The sequence below is a fragment of the Pollicipes pollicipes genome, unplaced genomic scaffold, assembly GCF_011947565.3.
Source record: "Pollicipes pollicipes isolate AB1234 unplaced genomic scaffold, Ppol_2.1 Scaffold_7261;HRSCAF=8764_pilon_pilon_pilon, whole genome shotgun sequence".
NCBI classification, from domain to species: Eukaryota; Metazoa; Arthropoda; class Thecostraca; order Pollicipedomorpha; family Pollicipedidae; genus Pollicipes; species Pollicipes pollicipes.
The window spans coordinates 62,326,964-62,346,738 of NW_023597054.1; the positions used below are offsets into that span (position 1 = coordinate 62,326,964).

Sequence of the window (19,775 nt, forward strand, 5' to 3'; positions counted from 1 at the left end):
GGCGCCCGCTGCCCGCCGCGAGCGGCCTCACCTACGCGTCGGGCGCCCAGTCGGCAAGTCTCTCGCGATGCTCAGTGCATTCCGGACGGGTGACTTCTCGCTGAGCAGGCCGCACACTGACCCACATTCCCGACACTGGGCAGCGCCGCGGCCACTGGCGAGTAACATGCGCTCCCAAGCGGCGAGATGTTGTGCAGCCGGTCACAGCTGCACGGTTCGGCTGCTAACGTCAAACAGGCCAGCCCTCGGCGGCACATGTTTGTGACGGCGTCACTCCTGCCTCACGGTCCAACGCTGTTCACGTCGCGGCTGCTGACGCTCGGCCCCGAGATTATGATTTACTGCATGTGCTGCGCAAATATGCCGGCGCGTTTACGTGGATGCCTCTCACATCGCCGGCATTGTTTAGACAGCCGGTTCAAGTCCTCGCCTAAACTCCCGAGTGCGTGTTTTCGAGCGCACGACGCTTCGGTGCTCAAAGCTCTGAAGTTCGGCAAAATCCCGTCTCCGCACCCATACTCCCATCGCTCGCACTGCTCACAACCGTCGGCGCTCGAGTGGCGCCGACAGCGCTGGGAGCGTTCGTACCTTTGATGGCGGCCCCGGGGGCGGCGGCGGCGAGTAGCGTCAGCAGCAAGAGTGCCGCGCCGCCCGGAGACGGTCGGGTCACGCCGATCCCGCTCATGACCTGGCCAGGTCAGCGGCGCCTCGGCACCTGGCCAGGATCACCCGCTGTGGACAAGACAACTGCCGTCAGAAAACAGTGCAAAACGGCGCGCTGAGTTTCGTTGCGAGTCGACAGATGTCGCTCTGCGCAGCGGTGAGGTTGGTCACGCCGTATCGGACGCGGTCCAGTATCACCTGCAGAGGCCGGTGATACGTGTGGGGAAGTCTCCACGATCCGCACGTGGCCTGCGCGAGCTGGCATCGCCCCCTCTCCGCAAGTGTCTTGTCAGAGACGCTGGAAGGTGGCGATGCAAGACAGCCAGAGCCCCAACAGCTGCTGATAACGAATGCTTGCTGTAGTCTTCACGTCTGCTGCATGCCTGGGGCCGGTTTTGGCGCGACAAAACCGATTACGGCGGGTAAGAGGATTAGCAATCATTTGGTACATGGCTTAACTCAGGTGCATCTGACGGAAAAATGACGTGTTCGGGGAGTCCGCGTCATGTGCAACGCTTATGGACATGGCTTGCACATTTTGTCCCGCGGCTGTCGGCTTTTTCGAGTGTATGACCTAGACGCAAAACCAGCATTTTCTCAGACAGAGGTTTTATTGCGACTCCAATCGACAAGTGACAGCTCTGATCATCTCTGACGAGGTCACTGAGACCCGCCGCGTCGAGAGCACTGATCCGTTTTTCATTTCAATGAATTCGATGAGTCGCATGGACATAGGAAATTTAGGCACCGCCGTTTCGCACCATCCAGGCCTTGCCTGCCCGCCCGTGCGGCGTCGGCGCCCGTGAGCCCCAGCTCGACTCTGCCACGGCTGTTTACGTCACCCGGTGCCTCCGCACCGCAGCCGAGCCCCGGCGACCGGCCCGGCGACAGGCCGGCCCAGGCTCGATCGGAGCGCCGCCGCCGCCAGTGCGCACCTCTCGGGCCCTGTGCCCATCAGACATGTCACGTTCCCAAATATTATTGCAGCGGGCGGCAGGCGGGCGGGCAGGGTGCCGCGCGGGCCCGGCGCCGGTCGGGGTGGTCTCCCCAACTCGCAGCGGCCGGCCCGGTCGGCCCGTCTCCGCAGATAAAATCAGGGAGGAGTCATTAAGCAGAATGGGACCCAGGGACTCCAGTTTGGCCCGTCCGGGCACAGATTAAGAAAAATGGATTGTGGCGCGACTTGGAGAGAGGCCCCAGGAGCGTGTCATCTGGCGAACTAATTGGGTTTCGCGGTCACCCCCGCAAAGGCACGACGACACCTCGATAAGTCCGATTCGTAGTGTTCTTTCTCACGACGGTACTCTGATAACCCCGATTTGTAGTGTTCTTTCTAACGACCCTGCATCGGTATCCTACCTTTCAGTCATCAGGTATCCTTAATTGGGCCTCGCGTTAGTCCCATAAAGCTATGAGAACACCCAATTCGCTGATCCCCGGCGTGTTAACTGCCCTGCTTCCCACGGGTACCGTACAGCCGGCGCGGGCTGGGCCGTCCGTCGTTAAAAGGAAGCCCGTGGAGCGCCGCAGCGTACCGCCTCCCATTCGACGGACGCCGCCGCACGGCCGCCTCCCGCCGACTCTTTTTACGTTTGCGGCCGTTGCATTGTTAGTGCACCGCGCCGTCCGTCTCTCCCGGGGCGCCGTTTTTGCCGTGCGTCGTCGTGCGCAAACCGTGCCCAGCGCGGGCGCCGCGGCCGCGGCCGCTCCTCAGCCGTCGACTTTTTGGCCGCGCGATAGCCATCGGCCATCCGATCGGCAGATACGGCAGCGGACCGGGCCGCCGCCCGTGAGAACGGCGCGTCGGCGGCGGCGGGCGCGGCGGGGGGTGGGAGGAGCTGCGCTCGGAATCGCCGCTGGGTCACGACCCGACTGGCTCTCGGGCCCAGTGTCGTGTTCTGCCCCGGCGCCCCGTCGCGCCAGGGAGCGCCGCCGCCCTTTGTCGTGTGTCGCCGGTTGTTTACGATGCATGCCACTGCTCAGGTCTTCAGGGCCTGCACCCGCTGGAGAGACGGCACCAACTGTCCCAACCTCTTACAGCCTCGCCCGTCCTGCGGGGAGCAGAGGCGTGAGACCGCTCGCCCGTGTGGGACAGGGGCTGCCCGGCTGACGGGGGAGCGGTGTAGCCGGGGTGGCATGCGCCGCCACCCAGCCGACATCCGCTGTCCGCCGCGCCGATCCGGTTCTGCCGGCCGTTACCTGGCCTCTGAGTTATGCGGGGCGACGGCGGAGGGGCGAGAGGGCGCCACCCGCGGGGCGGAGCCGCCCCGCCCCGGCGGGGGGCGACCCCCGGGCCGCCGCTCGTGACCATCAATCGTGGACGAGCCCACCGGCTGCCAGCCGGCACAAGATCCGACCGATCTGGGCTCGGAGCACCCCGCCGGCCAGCCCGGCTGGAAAAACAAACGTCCGCTTAGACAGGGCGCCGAAGAAGGCTGCCCGCGTGGGATCCTCTCCCAGAGCACAGGTGAAGGGCTCAGGGATCGAAGATTAAGGGCTGGAGCAGATGCGTTGCTGGAACAGTGTGTCCGGGTCAGGTTTTAGTAGCGTGGACCGAAGTTGTCTAAAATGCTCAATGTTTGCATGCGCGTTTCGAGTTGCGATTACATTGTGGGAGCGCAGTCCTTGGCAAATATCTCTTTCGAATGAAAACTGGGATACTCGTAACTTCCGCGAGCAAAGCTTGAGCATCGAATATCTAAGTTAGCCTGGTTGCGGGTTTAGCCGAGCTAAAAACGTTGAATATTAAAGGTTTGGCCTTACTGATCAATTTAGGAGTAGAACTGAAGCTACGCCCATTGAGACGACACAGAAACGTGAAGTTTCGCTTCATGTAATGCTTACTGCAACAATCATATGAATCCGATGTCTCACGCAACGTTCTCCATGGCTCTGCTGTGTGAAGTATTATGTCGGATAACATAGCGTCGCGACTTGTGCTGCCCGGAACCCCGTGCAACGGCTCAGCATGCACCCGTTCTGCTCGCTCCCCCACGTAAATCACCACCAACATCCTGTGGATAAGCCACAAACATCGCTGGAATGTCAAACACAAACACATTAGGACCACGCCACATTTCCAGTCACACCACCGTCCCCTGCTGACGATGACATAAACACCTCGCCTGCACCCCCCTATCAAACTGAAAGGGTCATGCCACTCAGCGTGGCCTTGGCGGGTGCGGACAGGATCATCTGTTTTCCGGGAACGGGCCTTCGGCTGTCTTCCTGGATGGCCTCTCGCCGGCGCCGCACGCTCTCGGAGCGGCAGGCGCCCGCACACGACGCCAGGGCTCCCTGCCCCGCCCCTCAGGCAATCATTTGCAAATTAAACCGCCCTGCTTATCTTTGTCGTAATACGCTAACAGTAACATAACAACGCGACTTATCGCCCGGTCCCAGCCGCGGGCTAATTAAGACCTATCTAATTAAGGAGAACGAGTAGTTGCGGCGAAGACACTGCCAGGCGCCGCTCGGGGACTATGAGCGGAAAGTGGGCGGGACGGGAAACAGTGCGGAACGCGGTTGTCATCAAGGAAGGTCACGTCAGAGGTCAGTGACCAAGGCGGCTAACGCGCGAAAGTTCAGCAAGGTCAGTTGGCGAGACCGCCCCGCCAGAACGCACGCAACCTGGGAGCCTGCCTTGCATGGGTATCAGCACGCATGCAACAGCAGCCGGGGGCATTGGGAATCAGAGCCAAAGGTGTGCAACCATTTCATTTATGAAAAAGGTCGGCTATACGTCGGCGGTTTACTTCGCTGCACTAACTCGCTCGTCAACTACAACACTTCCCTCGTTTCTCCTGAGTTATGTTTGTACGGTGATTAGGGCCACATTTGCGGTGGGCTGAGGCGAAACTATTTAACTTGTAGCTAGTCACCTCTTGAAGAGCGAGCAGCAAATGGCCTTCGGCTTAAAGGTTATGATGAACTATCTGACCACAAATCGGGCGCCCCGCGAGGCGCACCCTACTCTGCAGGCCGTCACTCTACGATGCTGTTGTCAGGGTGCATCTGGTGCAACCGTTGATGTGAACTAATGGGCTGTTTTATTTCCCCAGATCGTTCAGCCAGCAGAGCTCCCCCCGATAGCATAGGAATTAAGGCCAGTGTCGCCTGGTGGCACGGTCGCGATAGCCCCGTGACAGACGCTGACCCCTCCGAGGTGGAGCCCTGATAACGCCGGCTTGATGATGGACGACGGATGACGCCAGCGTGATGACGGAGCGGCCGCGCCGTGGCTGATGACGCCACCCCGGCGGAAGGCCGGCAGATGGGAGCCGCCGCGATGGAGCGGCGATCGACGGCTCGGGTTTGTGTTGGCTCGCGCTGCGGCGGCGCCGCGCTGGCGGCGATCACCACAACGGACCGACAGGCCGCCACAGCAGGCCCCGGCCGCCACCTCCTCCCCTCGCTCCTCCCCCCGCGCCACACCGGCTCCACCGGAGCGGATCCAGGGAGCAGGCTCGTCGACACACAGCTCACCGGCTCACAGTTCACCGGGTCACAGCTTACAGCTCACAGCTCACCAGGTCATAACTCACCGGCTCACAGCTCACAGCTCACAGCTCACCAGGTTGCAGCTCGCAGCTCACAGCTCACCAGGTCACAGCCCACCGGGTCACAGCTCACAGCTCACCAGGTCACAACTCACCGGGTCACAGCTCACAGCTCACAGCTCACCAGGTCACAACTCACCGGGTCACAGCTCACCGGCTCACAGACCCACCAGAGCGGACCCACGACTTGACCGCACAGCAGACCAACAGCTACAATCCAGCAAACGCACAGCAGGTCGGTGGACCCGCCACAGTAGACCCGGGGCGCCGGTACGGCGGCTGGTCCAGCGCACGGCAGGCACCGAGCCCCCAGGAGGACAGTCGCGCTGCACCTGTGCTCACCGGCGGCCTTCGCGTGGCCCGGCCGACCCGCGCGCTCTCCGCGCCTCGCGCCGGCGCCCGCGCGCCGATCTGGAACTAATCCGGCGAATAAAAGGAGCCTGGCGTCGGAGTTCAAGATTTTCGGAGCGGTTCTAATTGGGCTTGGAATTGGACCGGAGGGTGGCAGCAGCGGTGGTGTCGGGCACACGTGAATCATGCTGATTAGACCGACGGGCGTGCCCGGCAAACGCGCCCGGACAGTCCCGTGCCGTACATCAACTCGCCAGCTCCGTTGGGCCGGCTCGCCTCGTAAACCGGTCACCTGCCCCCCCCCCCCCCCCCACACCTGCACTGCACGTCAAGAGCTATCAGTGGGGTGGGGGAGCAGATTAAGGACGCCATAAACAGAATCGCATCATCTCCGCTGAATACACGACGGCCGGGACATGTCATAAATCTGTCGGGCCGGATTCTTCGAGTGTTTATTCGCGCCGCTCGGCCGTCTCGCGCGCCATCTGTGGGATTCCGGCGGTGTCAGGGATCGCGGTGACCGGTGCGGCGGCTTGGGCCTCGGGGCACCGTGAGGGGTGCGGGGGGACGCACTGTGGGGGATGCCGGGCGTGCGGCGTGATGGGCGACTGAGGACAACTGTTGATAGGCGTCAGCAACCAGCTGTGACAGGCGTGATAAAGGTAACAGCGGGGGATGCAAGGATGCCGTAAGAGATGACTTGGCCGAACTGGTCGTGTGTGAAATCTTGGGCCTCGAAGGCTGCAGGGACGCGAGGTTGTGCCAAAAACTGGGGAACGCTTGAGAAAAATAAACGGTGAAGTATTGCAGCGCATGTCGTGCAGAAACTCATCAACCCGTAAGAATGAGCGGAGACAGTAAAGGCCTCTTCATGGCTGCTCTAAAACCCGAGATAAGACATTGCCACGCGATGGGCATCAAGGAACGATTAACTGCGGCAGTATAAAACGTGATAGTCATCAGTAAACGAGGCGAGACGGTGATGAGCCCAGGAAACATTTCATCAGGCAGCGCTGGTAAATACACCGGGAAGCCTGTGAACTCCAAGGTCCGGCTGCACATGCCTCCACACTTCATCACCCCGACCGTTCTCGCCGCAGTCGGTGCGGCCATCTCGGGGCATGTAGCCGCGAATCCTGCAGGCCGACGGGGCAATCCGATCGTGTGAGCTTAGTCCGTGCACCGTGAACCCCGTGGTGCTTAGTGCAGACCCGACGCCGGCGGTGACAATGGAGCCCGCGATCCTGCAGTCACGCCATGCCCGGCGCCGACCAAGGCTGCTCTGGGCTCATGACGCAACGCGTCAGCCGCCGGGCCGGCTCGCGGCTTTCTGGAACTGTCCAGCGGGCTGCCCGCGCTCGGCCGCGCTCTCGGCTCGGCCGGCAGATGGCTGGAGACACCGCCCGAGCCGCGCCGGCCACCGGACCATAGAGCGTAGCTTCCGACGGCCGCTGTCGGCCGAGCCTTGTACTTCCGTGCGGCAACGCCGCGGCTGGGGCGGCGGGCGCCGCGGCGCCCGCCGCTCGGGGCAGGTCAGGCTGCCGTGCTCGCCGGCCGCTCAGCCGGGCGGAGCCGAGCGACGAGCCGCGGCGCCGCCTTCCTGGTCGGCGCACGCCGCCCCCCGCCGGCACGAGTCGCCGCCTTCGTCCCGTCCGCTCCGCGCCGACCTGGAGTCCGCGCAACAGCGTGCTGCTGGGGTAGGGGGAGGTGGGGGGGGGAGGGGGGGGGGGGGGCGGTGAGGGACGGCGAGCACGACGCTTGGCCTCCAACGGCCGCCTGATCGCGCCGCCGGCCGCACCGCCGGGTAAACACGGCCGTCGCCGCCGCCGCCCGCTGATCGCCGCCCGCTGATGGCCGATGAGCGATGGTCTCGGGCGGCGCGCGCGGCGGCGACGGACCGGCCAGACGCGGCGGGCGCCGCTGCCGCCGACTGATGAGGCCTGACGCGGCGCAGGTGCCGCCGGCGGGGGCGGACGGCAGGCGCCGCTGACAACCGGGCGGCCAGATCGGGCGGACGCTGACCGAGCGCCCCACCGGCTGGCGTCGACTGGACGCGCCGCCTCAATGGAGACGTCAGGAGGTGGAGAGCCGCCGCAGAGGCCGTGACTGCACCGGCGTCCTGTGCGGCGGGCGACACGCTCGTGAGAGCGTCAACATGAGACGGCCCGTGAGCAAACTCGAGGGTGAGAACGGCCCCCGATCGAGACGGAGCCGGATATGTGCCGGCATTCCGCCGGAGCGGGGGGCCGGCCGGGCCGCACGCCCCTGCAGATCAGTTCGGCCCGTGTTCGTCCCGCTCGGCGGCGCCGACCGAGCAGCAGGCGTCCGCCTTGCGGCGCGATAAACCCTCGCTGAGCATGTGAGCCGGTCGCGGCCGGCCTTTGCCGCTGCCGTTTAGGCCATGAACTACTATTTATGCACACATCGTGGCCACGATTTGACTTTCAGAGGGGAGATACGATCTGGCGCGGCCGGGCGCGCGGCGGCCGCTCCTCGCGACGGGCGGGGGCTCCCGGCCGGCTCCTGGCTTCGGCCGGCTCCCGGCTCCGGCGCCCGCCGGTGAGCGGGCGCAGAGCGGTGCCGGGCCGCGCCGACCGGTCGGCGGCTAAAAACGCCATCGGCACCGGGCCGGCTCGACAGGCGGCTTCAGCGGACGCCCGCTGGTGATGTGGACATTGATTTCCGAACCGGAAGGCTACTGTCGAGCTCGCCGGGCGATGGTCAGGGAGCGTGACAGGCGCGGGGTGACCCCGCTCGGACCGTCCGGCTGGGCGGCAGGCAGACGCCGCGGCGCACGTTCAGGTTTTGCCTGCGTTTTTATTTGAGAGTGATGCCTGGTAACGTGACCGGAACGAGATGCTGCGGGCTTGGTGTCACGTGGCGAGTTTGTTATGCCGGACGGATTCGGCCGCTCACGCCAGGGAAAAGGACATTCTACCGTATCCAACGCACGGTGGAGATCTCTTGCGCGATGCTTAGCATGGCGTTCAGTTCAGTCACCCGACGCCTCCAAATTTTGCTGACTGACACTGGCAGCCGAGGCCTTTAAAACACAATATTCCCAGCACTCGTCTCTGACAGCCGTGTTTGCACCACGAGCACTTTGAATTAATGTACCCATCAGAAGTACATGGACACACTCGGCACATCATTCATGTAGCCCTGAGGCTGGAGCCGCGGTGCAGACAATTAATCTCATCTGATGGCGCTTTTGTGCTGCCCCTTGCATGATTTGGGAAAGAAAACACCGCTTGCATCTCAGCAGCCCCATGCGGGCGCGACGCCCGCGGGAGCCTGCAGGAGCTTCGCGGGAGCCCCGCGGGAGCCCCGCAGAACACCGGACAACTCAGAACGGCAGCCTGGGGCTCCGGGGCTTGCAAGCGTGCAGCCAGGGCTTGTTTAAAGAGCGATAATGCGACGGAATTGTTCGAGGTCAGAATGGTCTGCTGTCAGGCGTATCACACACAGCTGTCAGGCGACATTACGACTGACGAGCGGCGGGACAACCAGCCATGGCCGCAGCGGGCGCCTTGAAGCGGGAAGATCGGACGGAGATAATTTGATATTCGGCTCGGAGTGCTTGGAGGCCATGTTTTGTGCAGAGGCGGCGGCGACGCTGACGTGGCGGGCGTTAGTGACGTCACGACCCGGGCTGCGCCACGAATGGTTTGAATGCCGCGCGGGTAGAATGCCTCGTGAGGAGGCGGGCATGCGGCGGGAAAATTGGCTACGCTTAGGCTTGAACGTCCCTGGCGACGCATCCGGCACGTCGCGTGGGGATGGAATAGTTGGCCTGTGAAGATGCCGAGCCTCGCTTCAGCGGCTTCGAGGCCAGCAGATTCACAGGCCAGATCACCCGACCAAAGACCTGCACGTCGGGCCATCGGTTCTTTCACACGAATCCGCCGACAACGAGTCGGCCGACTCCGCTAACTCGGTCCGAGCGCCGGCGGCCGCCCGCTGCCAACCGCGGCCGTGACGAACGAGGGTGCCGGCCGCTCGCGGGCCCCCAGGAGGCTGAAGGCGCTGTTGACGTCGGTGCCGACAGCTGCGCCGGGATCGATGCCGAGTCCTCCGCGGCCGTCGAGGGTCGGCGCCGCGCCGTGCCCGGCAAACAGCCGGCCGACAACAGGTCGGCCCGCATCCTCCCCAGCCGCCTCTCAGCCCCTCTCTCACAGCGGCGCGCCGAGGAATATCGATGGAGGCACGCGCGTGCCGTAGCCGTGCCCAGGGCGGCAGACGGGGCAGTGGGGCACTCGGGGCAGTGGGGCAGGCGGAGCGGGGCAGGGCGGCCGTGCCGTGGCGAAGGGCGACAACAGAGGTGTCAGACAGGCGTCGTGGGGCATGCAGACCTATCGTGGCTGGGACGTCAGTGGATGGAGTCCGGTGGCTGTCTTACGCCAGAGGAAGTGTTTGCGGACTGTTTTTGTAGTGTGGTTTGTTACGCGATAGGAGGTCCGCAGCACCGATGTCGCGCGCCTGTGTAAACGTAAATTTAAACGCTGCCGTTGGACCGCAGCACTGCCGCAGTCTGGTCACAGTGCAATCGCACCGGGGCCGCAAAACAGTGAAGTCGCTAGCCTGGACCGCGGTGTGGGAAATTGACAATGTAATGACGCCATCATTTGATGGCATTGCCTTAGATCGGGCAGCAGACTCTGAGCCACTTTCTTTCGTCGAAGTTGCTCATGATCTGGCCAGATCCTACCGCGGACGATCGCGAAAAGACACGCATGTTACAATGTCATAAAATCGGCCGGCGTTGACGTTAAGACCTCAGCTTTACGACCTTGTAAAGCGCTCAATGTGAAGGAAGTGACTGAGGCCGATAGCAGCTCTTGCAAATGAAACCTGTCATGGATCTGGGAGAAAGTTGTGCACGAATGCTGCGATTATCATTCATTCCTATGTCGCAAAGCAAGCCTGTGATAAATTTATGATTGATGGCACAAGAATACTGATCCTACGCGTTCAATATCGATCAATCCTCACGGCACGAGGGATAAGAAAAATCGTGACACATGCCGTTACCAAGACAGAGGACACTGGTCACAAACATCGCCATTCATCGTAATGATCGCAATATTTGTCGTTCAAACTCCCTGAAAAACAATCATTTTGCGCTCTCCCGAAACACCCTGCACCGAAACATGCGCCAGCTATCATTATCCCAATTAAACCAGTTCAAGCCGTCAAGTCCCTGCAAGCGCGAAGAGCACGGCCACTTATCAGCATTCGCCGCTGATGCGCGCCGGGCGTCCGGCTCGATAACTAGCCTTGAATCAATGCGTCGCGCACGCCAGGACCGGCGGCCTGACAAAACACCGGCGCCACGGCGAACGCGGCCGGGGCCGTCGGCCGTGCACTGTTCGAGCCCCAGCCGAACGCTGAGCCGGACGGATCGCAGTCGGCTCAGGTAATCCCGTGATACGTCGGATTTTCCGTTCGCCTCTGCCGTGCAATCTGGACAGGTGCTGAAAGGCTCGCGTGCGCCCCTCGCTCCACTCCCCGGACGCCACTCCGGCTGCGCCGCACTGAGAGGAGTGGCACGTGCCCTGCGAAACGATGCGAGTGGCGGGTGGCGCGCGTCGCCGCTGCGTTGCGTCGCGAGCTCGTCAGCTGTGTCGCGGGCGCCCGACGACCGGTACGTGACGCGGTCTGTAACGATTCGCGGCACGCTGCGGGTCAGGTAATGACACGGAAGTAGATCGATGCGATATGGGGGAGCATAGAGTGAGGGATGAGGAGCGGCACCGCCAGCGTAGGCGTATAATACCTTGATTTTGAAAGGGGAGGGGAATAGAGGCTGGTGTATGTACCGCTGAAGAATATGACAGGAGACAAATTACTCCAATAAGCGCGCAGAGCTTGTCGGCTCACAGCGCGGCAAATTGCGTCATTAATGATAACAAAAGACAGGGACATGCCGGGGATCGCGTCACGTGTCATATCCCAGCGTCAGGTAGGTACGCCTAACCAGGTTTTAAGTCGCGCAACAGCTGCGGGGCGCGTGTACGCACACCACGCCACGCTCAGGCCGCGCCAGCAGGCGGGAGCGGGCAGGAGGGGGGGGGGGAGGGGGGGGGGGGGCACGTCACATACGGGACTGGGCGCGAGGCGAGACACGACGCAGACGCGCGGAGACGTGTTGGACACAACACCGTCTCAGCGCCGGCGACACCGGCGGCACTGCCACCGCTGCACGGCCGTCTCAGGAGAGGTCCGCGCTGCCGCTGCCGCTGCCGCCGCCGCTGCTGCAGCACAACAGCTCCCGTGGGAGGCCGCGCCGCGCCGCGCCGCGCCGGCGGCTGGCAAGGAAGGTGCGCCTCTACGCCGGCTCAGGCCCAGGCTCCGGACAACACCGCTGCACGACCGCGCAGCTCCGCGTGACACGACCGCGTCGATCCCCGCGGGCCGCGGACGGGTTCCGTGGCCGACCGGCGACAGGTCAGGTCGGAAGGACAGGTCCAGAGCGCGACAGGCCGGATCGGAAGGACAGGTCCAGCGCGCGACAGGCCGGATCGGAATGACAGGTCCAGCGCGCGACAGGCCGGATCGGAAGGACAGGTCCAGCGCGCGACAGGTCAGATCGGAAGGACAGGTCCAGCGCGCGACAGGCCGGATCGGAAGGACAGGCCCAGCGCGCGACAGGTCAGATCGGAAGGACAGGTCCAGCGCGCGACAGGCCGGATCGGAAGGACAGGTCCAGCCCGCGGCAGGCCGGATCGGAAGGACAGGTCCGGCGCGCGGAAGGCGGACGTCCAGGCGCCCGACAGGTCGGACAGGCGGGGCCTGAGCCAACGTTTGGTGCCACGTTCCCGGCGTGCGTTGGGTAATAAGCAAGGTCATCAGGCATATGCATACGGTGCATTAGCGTGGTGCCACCGAGCATGCTAGCACCTAGATGTATCACGGCACGCACCAACGCACGTGACGCAGAACAGAGCCTGGCTTTTATTAATGAGGTGGTTTGTGGGATTTCAATTAAGTTAAAACATCCCGGCATGAGGACGTAAGGATCACTACATCCCGGCATGAAAAATTAGATTTTCCCATCAAGTCGCACGCAATGCCCGGCCGCAGACTAAAATGACACAATTCCCCAATTTATTTCAGGCCGAGTCCAGCACGAAGTGGATTTTGGGCGTGCCCATGCGTTCGTTATTGGAATTCCTTCGGCTGTGTGGCCAGCGGCGCGCCGCACCGGCCAAACCAGGGACCGGCGACGGGATCCGCCCGCGGCGGCCTACGTAGGTCACAAGGTCGTGACCCGACACAAGGCGTGACAATAGCACGACAGCGCGACACCGGACCGGAAGCCGGCCAGTCGAGAGTTGTCACCCGCTGCTGTGACGCCGCGCGCCTGTGATGGCCCCCAGTGGCGCATACAGCAGTCACGCAATCGCTCAAATGGACGTGTACACAAACAGAAGGGCGGCGGACAGGGTACAGACGACGCGGCACATGAGGCCCGACAGGCGACAGGCGACTGCCCCTACTCTCGCAGCCGTGCAGGAACACACCGGCCCATTCGTGGCCCTGCCTGGGATCAGTTTCATGCGCACCCAGAAATACTTGGAGTCCAGAATGGGCCGGCTGCCTCGTCCGCGCACGGAGCCGCGCACCCAGCCACTAGGGGCTCGGGGCGCCCAGACCGGAGCTGACGGAGCCGGACCGGGGCTAGACCGGAGCCGACGGAGCCGGACCGGAGCGGGGCTGAGTCGGCCGGAGCCAGACCGAAGCCAGACCGGAGCCGGCCGAAGCCAGACTGGAGCCAGACCGGAGCGGGTTTAAGCCGGCCGGAGTCAGCCCGGAGCCAGGCCGGAGCTGACGGGGCCAGGCCGGAGTGGGCCTGAGTCGGCCGCAGCCAGAACGGAGCCAGCCGGAGCCAGACCGGAGCCAGACCGGGGTCAGCTGGCGCGAGCCGCACATGCAGCCGCAGCAGCTGTAGCTGCATATAGTTGGGTGTATCCAGGATGCGGCCAACCGGGAGAGGCTGCACCCACACCCGGACGCGCCCCCAGCCAGTCTGGGGGTGGGGCGGAGCCGCGCCCGGCCCTGCTCGGTGGACCTCCTCGCCACGCAGGGGCTGAAGGACGGCGCGAGGTGCCGGCTAGCGTGACCACTGGTGTGTCGTGCGCGCTAATGAGGGGGCGTGTACGAGCGCCAGCGGCCGGCGTAATTATTTAAAGGGATGGTGTGTGCATTTCAGTAGTACTGTACCTTGCAGACGCCGAGGGGTCGACTCTTTAAGCTGAAAGTGTCCGCAGACACGGCTTAATACCGAATCGATTTCCTTTGAGCGACAAGTTCGAGGAAATGTGGGGCAGTTTTGCCGTGGCCGCGCGGGACGGCCGGCCCCAAAGACGGGGCTCGGCAGTCAGCAGCGGGCGGATGCGAAAAGCTCGGTGTGCTGCTTGGCGCCGCTCCAGCGCCGCTGTCGGCTCCTCCAACTTAACATGCAAACGGTCAAACCCGATGATCATTTGGCGGTAACGCATCCTGTCGGCGGCTTAACATTTCCGCACTCTCAGTTTCGAAGAGGCCATCATCACGTAAGTCCCGAAGCGTAAACGATCTGACGTTGCACTCGCCGCCGAGGAGAATCACCCGGCTAACGGGTCGTCAAAGGCTGTCCACGGCCAATTAAGCAGACAAAACATGCCATCACCTCTGCGCCACGCCTCGCGAGAGTGCATCTCGCGCCCGCTCGGACGCGTCTGCCGACAGCAGCCCCAAGGAACAACACCCACGCTGTGCTGTGGTGTTTATGTGCGCTGCAACCGAACCCACCAGTGGGGGACGCTCGAGCCCCCACGTAAATACTCAGCGTAACACAAGCCCCCAACACGCCTCCTCCCCAGCCGGCGCTGACAGGAGGCGCCGAGCGCGCCGGGCCCGGGCGCCGCCGTGACGGCCGTGACGGGTGACGGCCGTCACACGTGACGGCCGAGGTCGGGCTGTCCCGCGTCCATCAGCCTGACGCCCGGGCGCCGGCCGCCCCAGCCATTACACAAACAAACGGACGTCACGGCGACGGGACGCTCAGCCAACCGCGAGCCCCCCCCCCCCCTCCCTCCCACCTGCGGACCGCCTGCTCGCCGCCAGAGTCGGAGCACCCCTCTCCGGTCCGCCGCCGCCCCATCTAAAGGGGCAGTGGACGACCGCGCTGGAGACGCTCCATTTGAGGCGGAGTCGGAGGGGCGGGACGGTCCCGTGGCTTGTGATGGGTGATTTAGGGTGTGCACAGCAGCCCCGGGACGTGGAAGGGGACTGGAAGTCTGCTGCTGGAGGCATGCGATGGTTTGTTTGCTCTCAGCTCCAGCAAGCTGTCGCCGGAAGGTTGAACTGAATGAGTGGACTATACCCCGATAGAGACGTTGCTGGGTGAGTGGGTTGCTGGGACGAGGGTAGGGGATGGTTCCCTCCGGGCATCACAAGGCGAGGTGAGTCGGTCCGCTGGATTACGCTCCGCCGGAAGCGTTTCCAGATAAGAGGTGACGCTGCTCCGCCTGCGGACATCGTCGACCGCCGGATCGGCCCGGCAAATCCAGCTCTGATCCCCAGCCGCAGGGCGGCTTTGGCACGTCCCGGCGTCCGGCGGCGGCGCACGGTGCCAGCATCCCATCCCCCCCAAAGCGTCCACCACTGGCAGTGGACGGCGCTCCACGGCCGCTCCGCTCGTCTCGACCGACACGGTCGGCTGGCGGAGCGCGCCGGCCGTGCAGAGACGGCGCCGAAGGCACGGCAGCGTGCCGCCGCTGCACGTGGTCCGCGACAGCGCGCGGGGCCGCTGCCTCGTCTGCAGGCGCCCCAGCACGGCCGCCGTGGCCACAGCCTCACACCTGCGTGCCGCGGCGGCGGCGGCGATCACAGTGCCGCCCGCGCGTCGTCGAATCCGTCACCGAGCCGCGCTGTCGGCTGTGCATTGTGCAACACGACACCGTCATAAATTGCAGGCTAATCGGCGGCCATCTGGAGGGCGCGGGCAGGACCGGCTCCTCGCTCGGACGCCCACTGCCGCCCGCGGCGCGAGCAGGGTCCGCGGACGCATCAGGCAGGCGGTGAACACCGGCCGGGCACGCGGCGCGGGCGCGGCTGTTCTCGGACAAATGAGGTATAGACCGATGCAAATTAGCACACACGGAGCACACGACCGTATATAAATGCTCGCAGGAGCAGCGAAAGTTCTCCCAGGTCGGGGCTAGCCTTATTGGTTATTCCTTTCCAGTCAACGGCTATAAGGTCAATGCTAAACTTCCAGAAAGTTTGGGGTTCTTCCCCTGTCCTCCCGTGCCCAGGTTCCCGCGCCCTGTCCTCCCGTGACCGGGTCCCCGCGACCCTGTCCTCCTGCGACCAGGTTCCCGCGCCCCTGGACGCACGTGGTTCGTACTGGCACGCATGCAGGTTCATGCGGATTTAAGCTGGGGTCACTGCACAAAGTGCCTACACGGACGTGCCTGGGTGCACACTGAGCACGTACTGAGTCACGTGACCCTGGGGCGCACGGCAGCCAGACAAGCGCGCTGAGTTATGCCATACGATGGAGTGTCGAAGCGAAACGGGAAGGGTATTGAAACGTAGGACACACAGCGCATCCATTGGAGCGACGGGCGTGAGTCCATCACGATTGAATGATAACACGCGGACAAAGGGGCCTCCGACGGACACCCGCGGACACCCGAGGACAGGCGAGGGCAGAGACGGGTATACATGTATTCATAAGGACACCTTCTATAGGCAGAGCTGGGCGAGCACGATAACATCGAGGTACGCAAGCGCGCGCACCGGTGGCCCTTCCCGCCCCCCCCCCCCCCTTCCACGCGCGCCCGACGCTTATTCAATGCACCTGGCACAACGCACACACTCGACAAAAAGAGGCGCACTAGACGGCCTGTCGCAGCTGTCTTCGGACAAACAGAGAGGTTACAATCACAGACAGGCCCAGGCTGATAAGCGCGATACACAAGCTCACGCTTGGACACCTTTCTCACGCCTGAACGCCTTTTTCACGCGTGGACACCATTCTAACGCCTGGATACCTTCCTCACGCTAGGACATCTTTCAACCACCTCTGCACACGCGTAATCGCACGTCCACGCATGTCAACCTGTCCCACGGGCCCCGCCACCCGCTGCGACTATTGACGCAGACGTACTACCCATGTAACGACCGCAATCACCCCACGGACTGCTCGGTCGCAGAGCCGACACCATTCCCGGCCGGTATTGATAATTTCGCCACCCGTTCCGCCACCGTCACCCTTTACGAAGGCCATTTCGAGCGAGCCGGCGCCCGCCCCGCCCGCCGCCGCCAGTGCGAGGCGTGAAGACGCACTCGGCGGCGACCCACATCTGCCGGACAAATAGCGTGCGGGCGGCCCGGCGACGGCGCCTCTGCCACGCACCGCGTGTCTCCGTGAGCGGCTCCACAACGGCGGTGTGCAGCCGGACCGCCGAGCTGCTGGAACGGTGGTCAGGATGCTCGCCACGCCCGCCGCGGCCGTAAACATTAGCGCCGCGGCCATGACGGGATCCTCGAGCGACGGCCGTGGACGTGACGGGATCCCCGAGCAAAGGCCGCGGTCGTGACGGGATCCTCGGAAGACGGCCGCGGCCATGACAGGATCCTCGAGAGACGGCCGCGGCCGTGACAGGATCCTCGAGCGACGGCCGCGGCCATGACACGGTCCTAGAGAGACGGCCGCGAACGTGACAGGATCCTCGAGCGACGGCCGGGGCCGGACAGGATCCTCGAGCGAAGGCCGAAGTCGTTACGGGATACTCGAGAGACGGCCGCGGGCATGACGGGATCCTCAAGCGACCGCCGCTGACGTGACGGGATACTCAAGCGACTGCCGCGACTGTCGCGGGATATTCGAGCGATAGCCGGGGGCGTGACGAGATCCTCGGACGACGGCCGCGGACGCTCCGGCGATGGGCGCGCTCGGAGGTGGGACACTCACCTGGCGGAGACGGCCGCGCGGCGTTGCCCGGATGAGATGATCCTCGGCGCTGGTGGGTGGCACCTGATTCAAGGTGGGACAGGCAGAGGAACGCAACCGCCACAGCCGGGAGCAGGCGCTACACTGGCGAGCGGACGGGCCGGTGCGGCGATCTAGGGCTGGTCCGCGGGGCGGCGCTAGTGTCGCTCCGATGAGTGCATCTCCGGACCCCTCCCTCCCTCCCCCTCCGACAAGAAAGGGGATGAAGAAGACCAACGAATCGGATATTTAAGGCTTTGGCTGCCGTGTGACCGCGATAAATCGTCTTGAAGGTTGTGGCGCTCGTATTTGCCAAACTGCAGAAGGCGTTACGGAAATCATGCAGTCAGAAAGGAGTTTCGCGGAGCACGATTAACGCCTGGAATGAGCCCAAATAAAACGGGATTGGACCAAGGAATGAGCTTCGCGTAATCCCATCAATGTCCCGCGTTTGTCTGAGTTGCAGTCCCCCGAGAAGAAGACTCGCCAGCAGCGGAAATTTACAACGCCATGATTCAAACGATCTGTCGGTCGCCGCCTCTTAAATTCGGTGCCCCGTCCAAACTCATCCTAAATCGCCGCCAACGACCGGTCGGTCTCCGCAGACGAGTATCGGCTATTGCCAAAACAAATGCCAGCCGCCCGGGTCGCGCTGATAAGTGGTCACTGCACTCCCAGCGCGACGTAAATGAACCTCCCTCGTTAGCGCGCGGTGCGAGACGAGCGCCGTGACACTCGCGATGCGTCGGCAGCGACCTCGGCGCGGCCTCTCCGATCGCGCCGCCCCCGCTGGACCCTCTGCTGCGAATGCAGTCGGTGGTCAAGCCAATAACTGCCCGACTGCCGTCGGGACGCTCGTAAACTCTCGGACGCGGCCGGAGCGTCGCCCGGCGCCCTCCGACCGCGTCTCTGCCGCCGCCGTGAGCCGGCGCAACATCGGCGACGCCGAGCCGACGTCGACGCGACGGAGCGCGTCAGTCGCGACGCGGCGCGCGCCCAGCCGCGGTGTTTATTTGGGGGCGTCGGGGAGGATCGGCGGCGGGCGGCGGCGACGGCCGCCCCGACGGGAGTCATTACGGTCGAGACGCGCCGCCAGACGTCCTGTTCGCGCGAGGTGCCGCTGAGCAGTGGCTTCCGGGGCAGGTTAGATTACCCGGCACCGAATCCCCTCCCCCCTTCCACTCGGCGGGGCGATCACGGAAATAGGCGAAGGAGGGTGGAGGCCTTTATGACTGTTGGAACTGTTTTAGGAAGTGGATGGGAATGGCACATGTCTAAGTCGGGTGCTTATCTGATGTTAATAGAGTGCTTCGACATAATTTGGTACTTCGGGCACACTTTTTCGTTCACTTGAATACGTTTTATGACAAGATTGTTCCCGATATGGCCAGCACGTGATGATCAAGACTATTTTAATATAAATTTCCTGGTCGGACGTTTATTCAGTACGACCATATTCAAAACGCTTTATGAAAATTGTGACCCTAGATTGGGGACGGTAAAAAACAATTTTCTATGAGTACGCCAATAAAAATTGAGACATTTCTTCCTAGGTCATATGGTATCCTTAGCAGCAGATGGTGCTTTAAAATCTGCACTAAAACGTCTTGTTTTTTTGGAAACGCTTCGGCATGATAAATCCCCATGCAAGGCGCTGGCTCGTCAGTAACATTTTCTAACTACGTTTTCCCGAAACGAGCAGAAAATTAAAACGCTTAGAAATAGTTTCGGGTATCACAAATCACAAGCAATTCATATACTGTTTTGTCCTGCACCGCAGCGCCGTGGACTTAAAAATCATGATGGAACACAGATATGTGACACTTGCCTCCCACTAGACTGTGTTGGAGCTATAACTCTGCAGACTTGTTCCAGTGCCAACGGAAAAACTCGCCACGAGAAATACATCAAATAAATATCGACGGCATACTTAAACTTTCCACGCGATTAGCTCAAAAGGCTTCTTCCGTTGGCTGGTTTGGTTTGCACACGGCCTACAAAAAATGGACTACGCGCGAAGGCAGCTGCAACCCCCACACCTTGTTCTTGTGTGTTCGTATACTTCAGGTTTCAGGACGCTAACGTAGAGTTGTTTCATTAGCTAGATGCAGAGCTCCTCTCAGCCCCTTTTCTTTTCAACAAAGGATTTCAAATTTTTTATTGCAACGCATTGCACACAACAATTACATTTCATGAGATACATCTAGCGGCCGTGCTAC

The 19,775-nt window shown here is 62.8% G+C and overlaps 1 protein-coding gene across 1 annotated transcript in view; it reads right to left on the minus strand.

The window, feature by feature from the left end:
* The window catches only part of LOC119112113 (fibroblast growth factor receptor-like 1), a 32,665-nt gene extending 15,021 nt beyond the window's left edge, over nucleotides 1–17,644 (minus strand). The window contains exons 1-2 of the mRNA XM_037236133.1: nucleotides 17,539–17,644; nucleotides 589–732 (exon numbers count right to left, since the gene is read on the minus strand). Of these exons, the coding sequence (XP_037092028.1) occupies nucleotides 589–685 (97 nt within the window). The 5' untranslated portion in view covers nucleotides 686–732; nucleotides 17,539–17,644. The remainder of the gene's footprint in view (nucleotides 1–588; nucleotides 733–17,538) is intronic.
* Nucleotides 17,645–19,775: the final 2,131 nt, after the last annotated feature.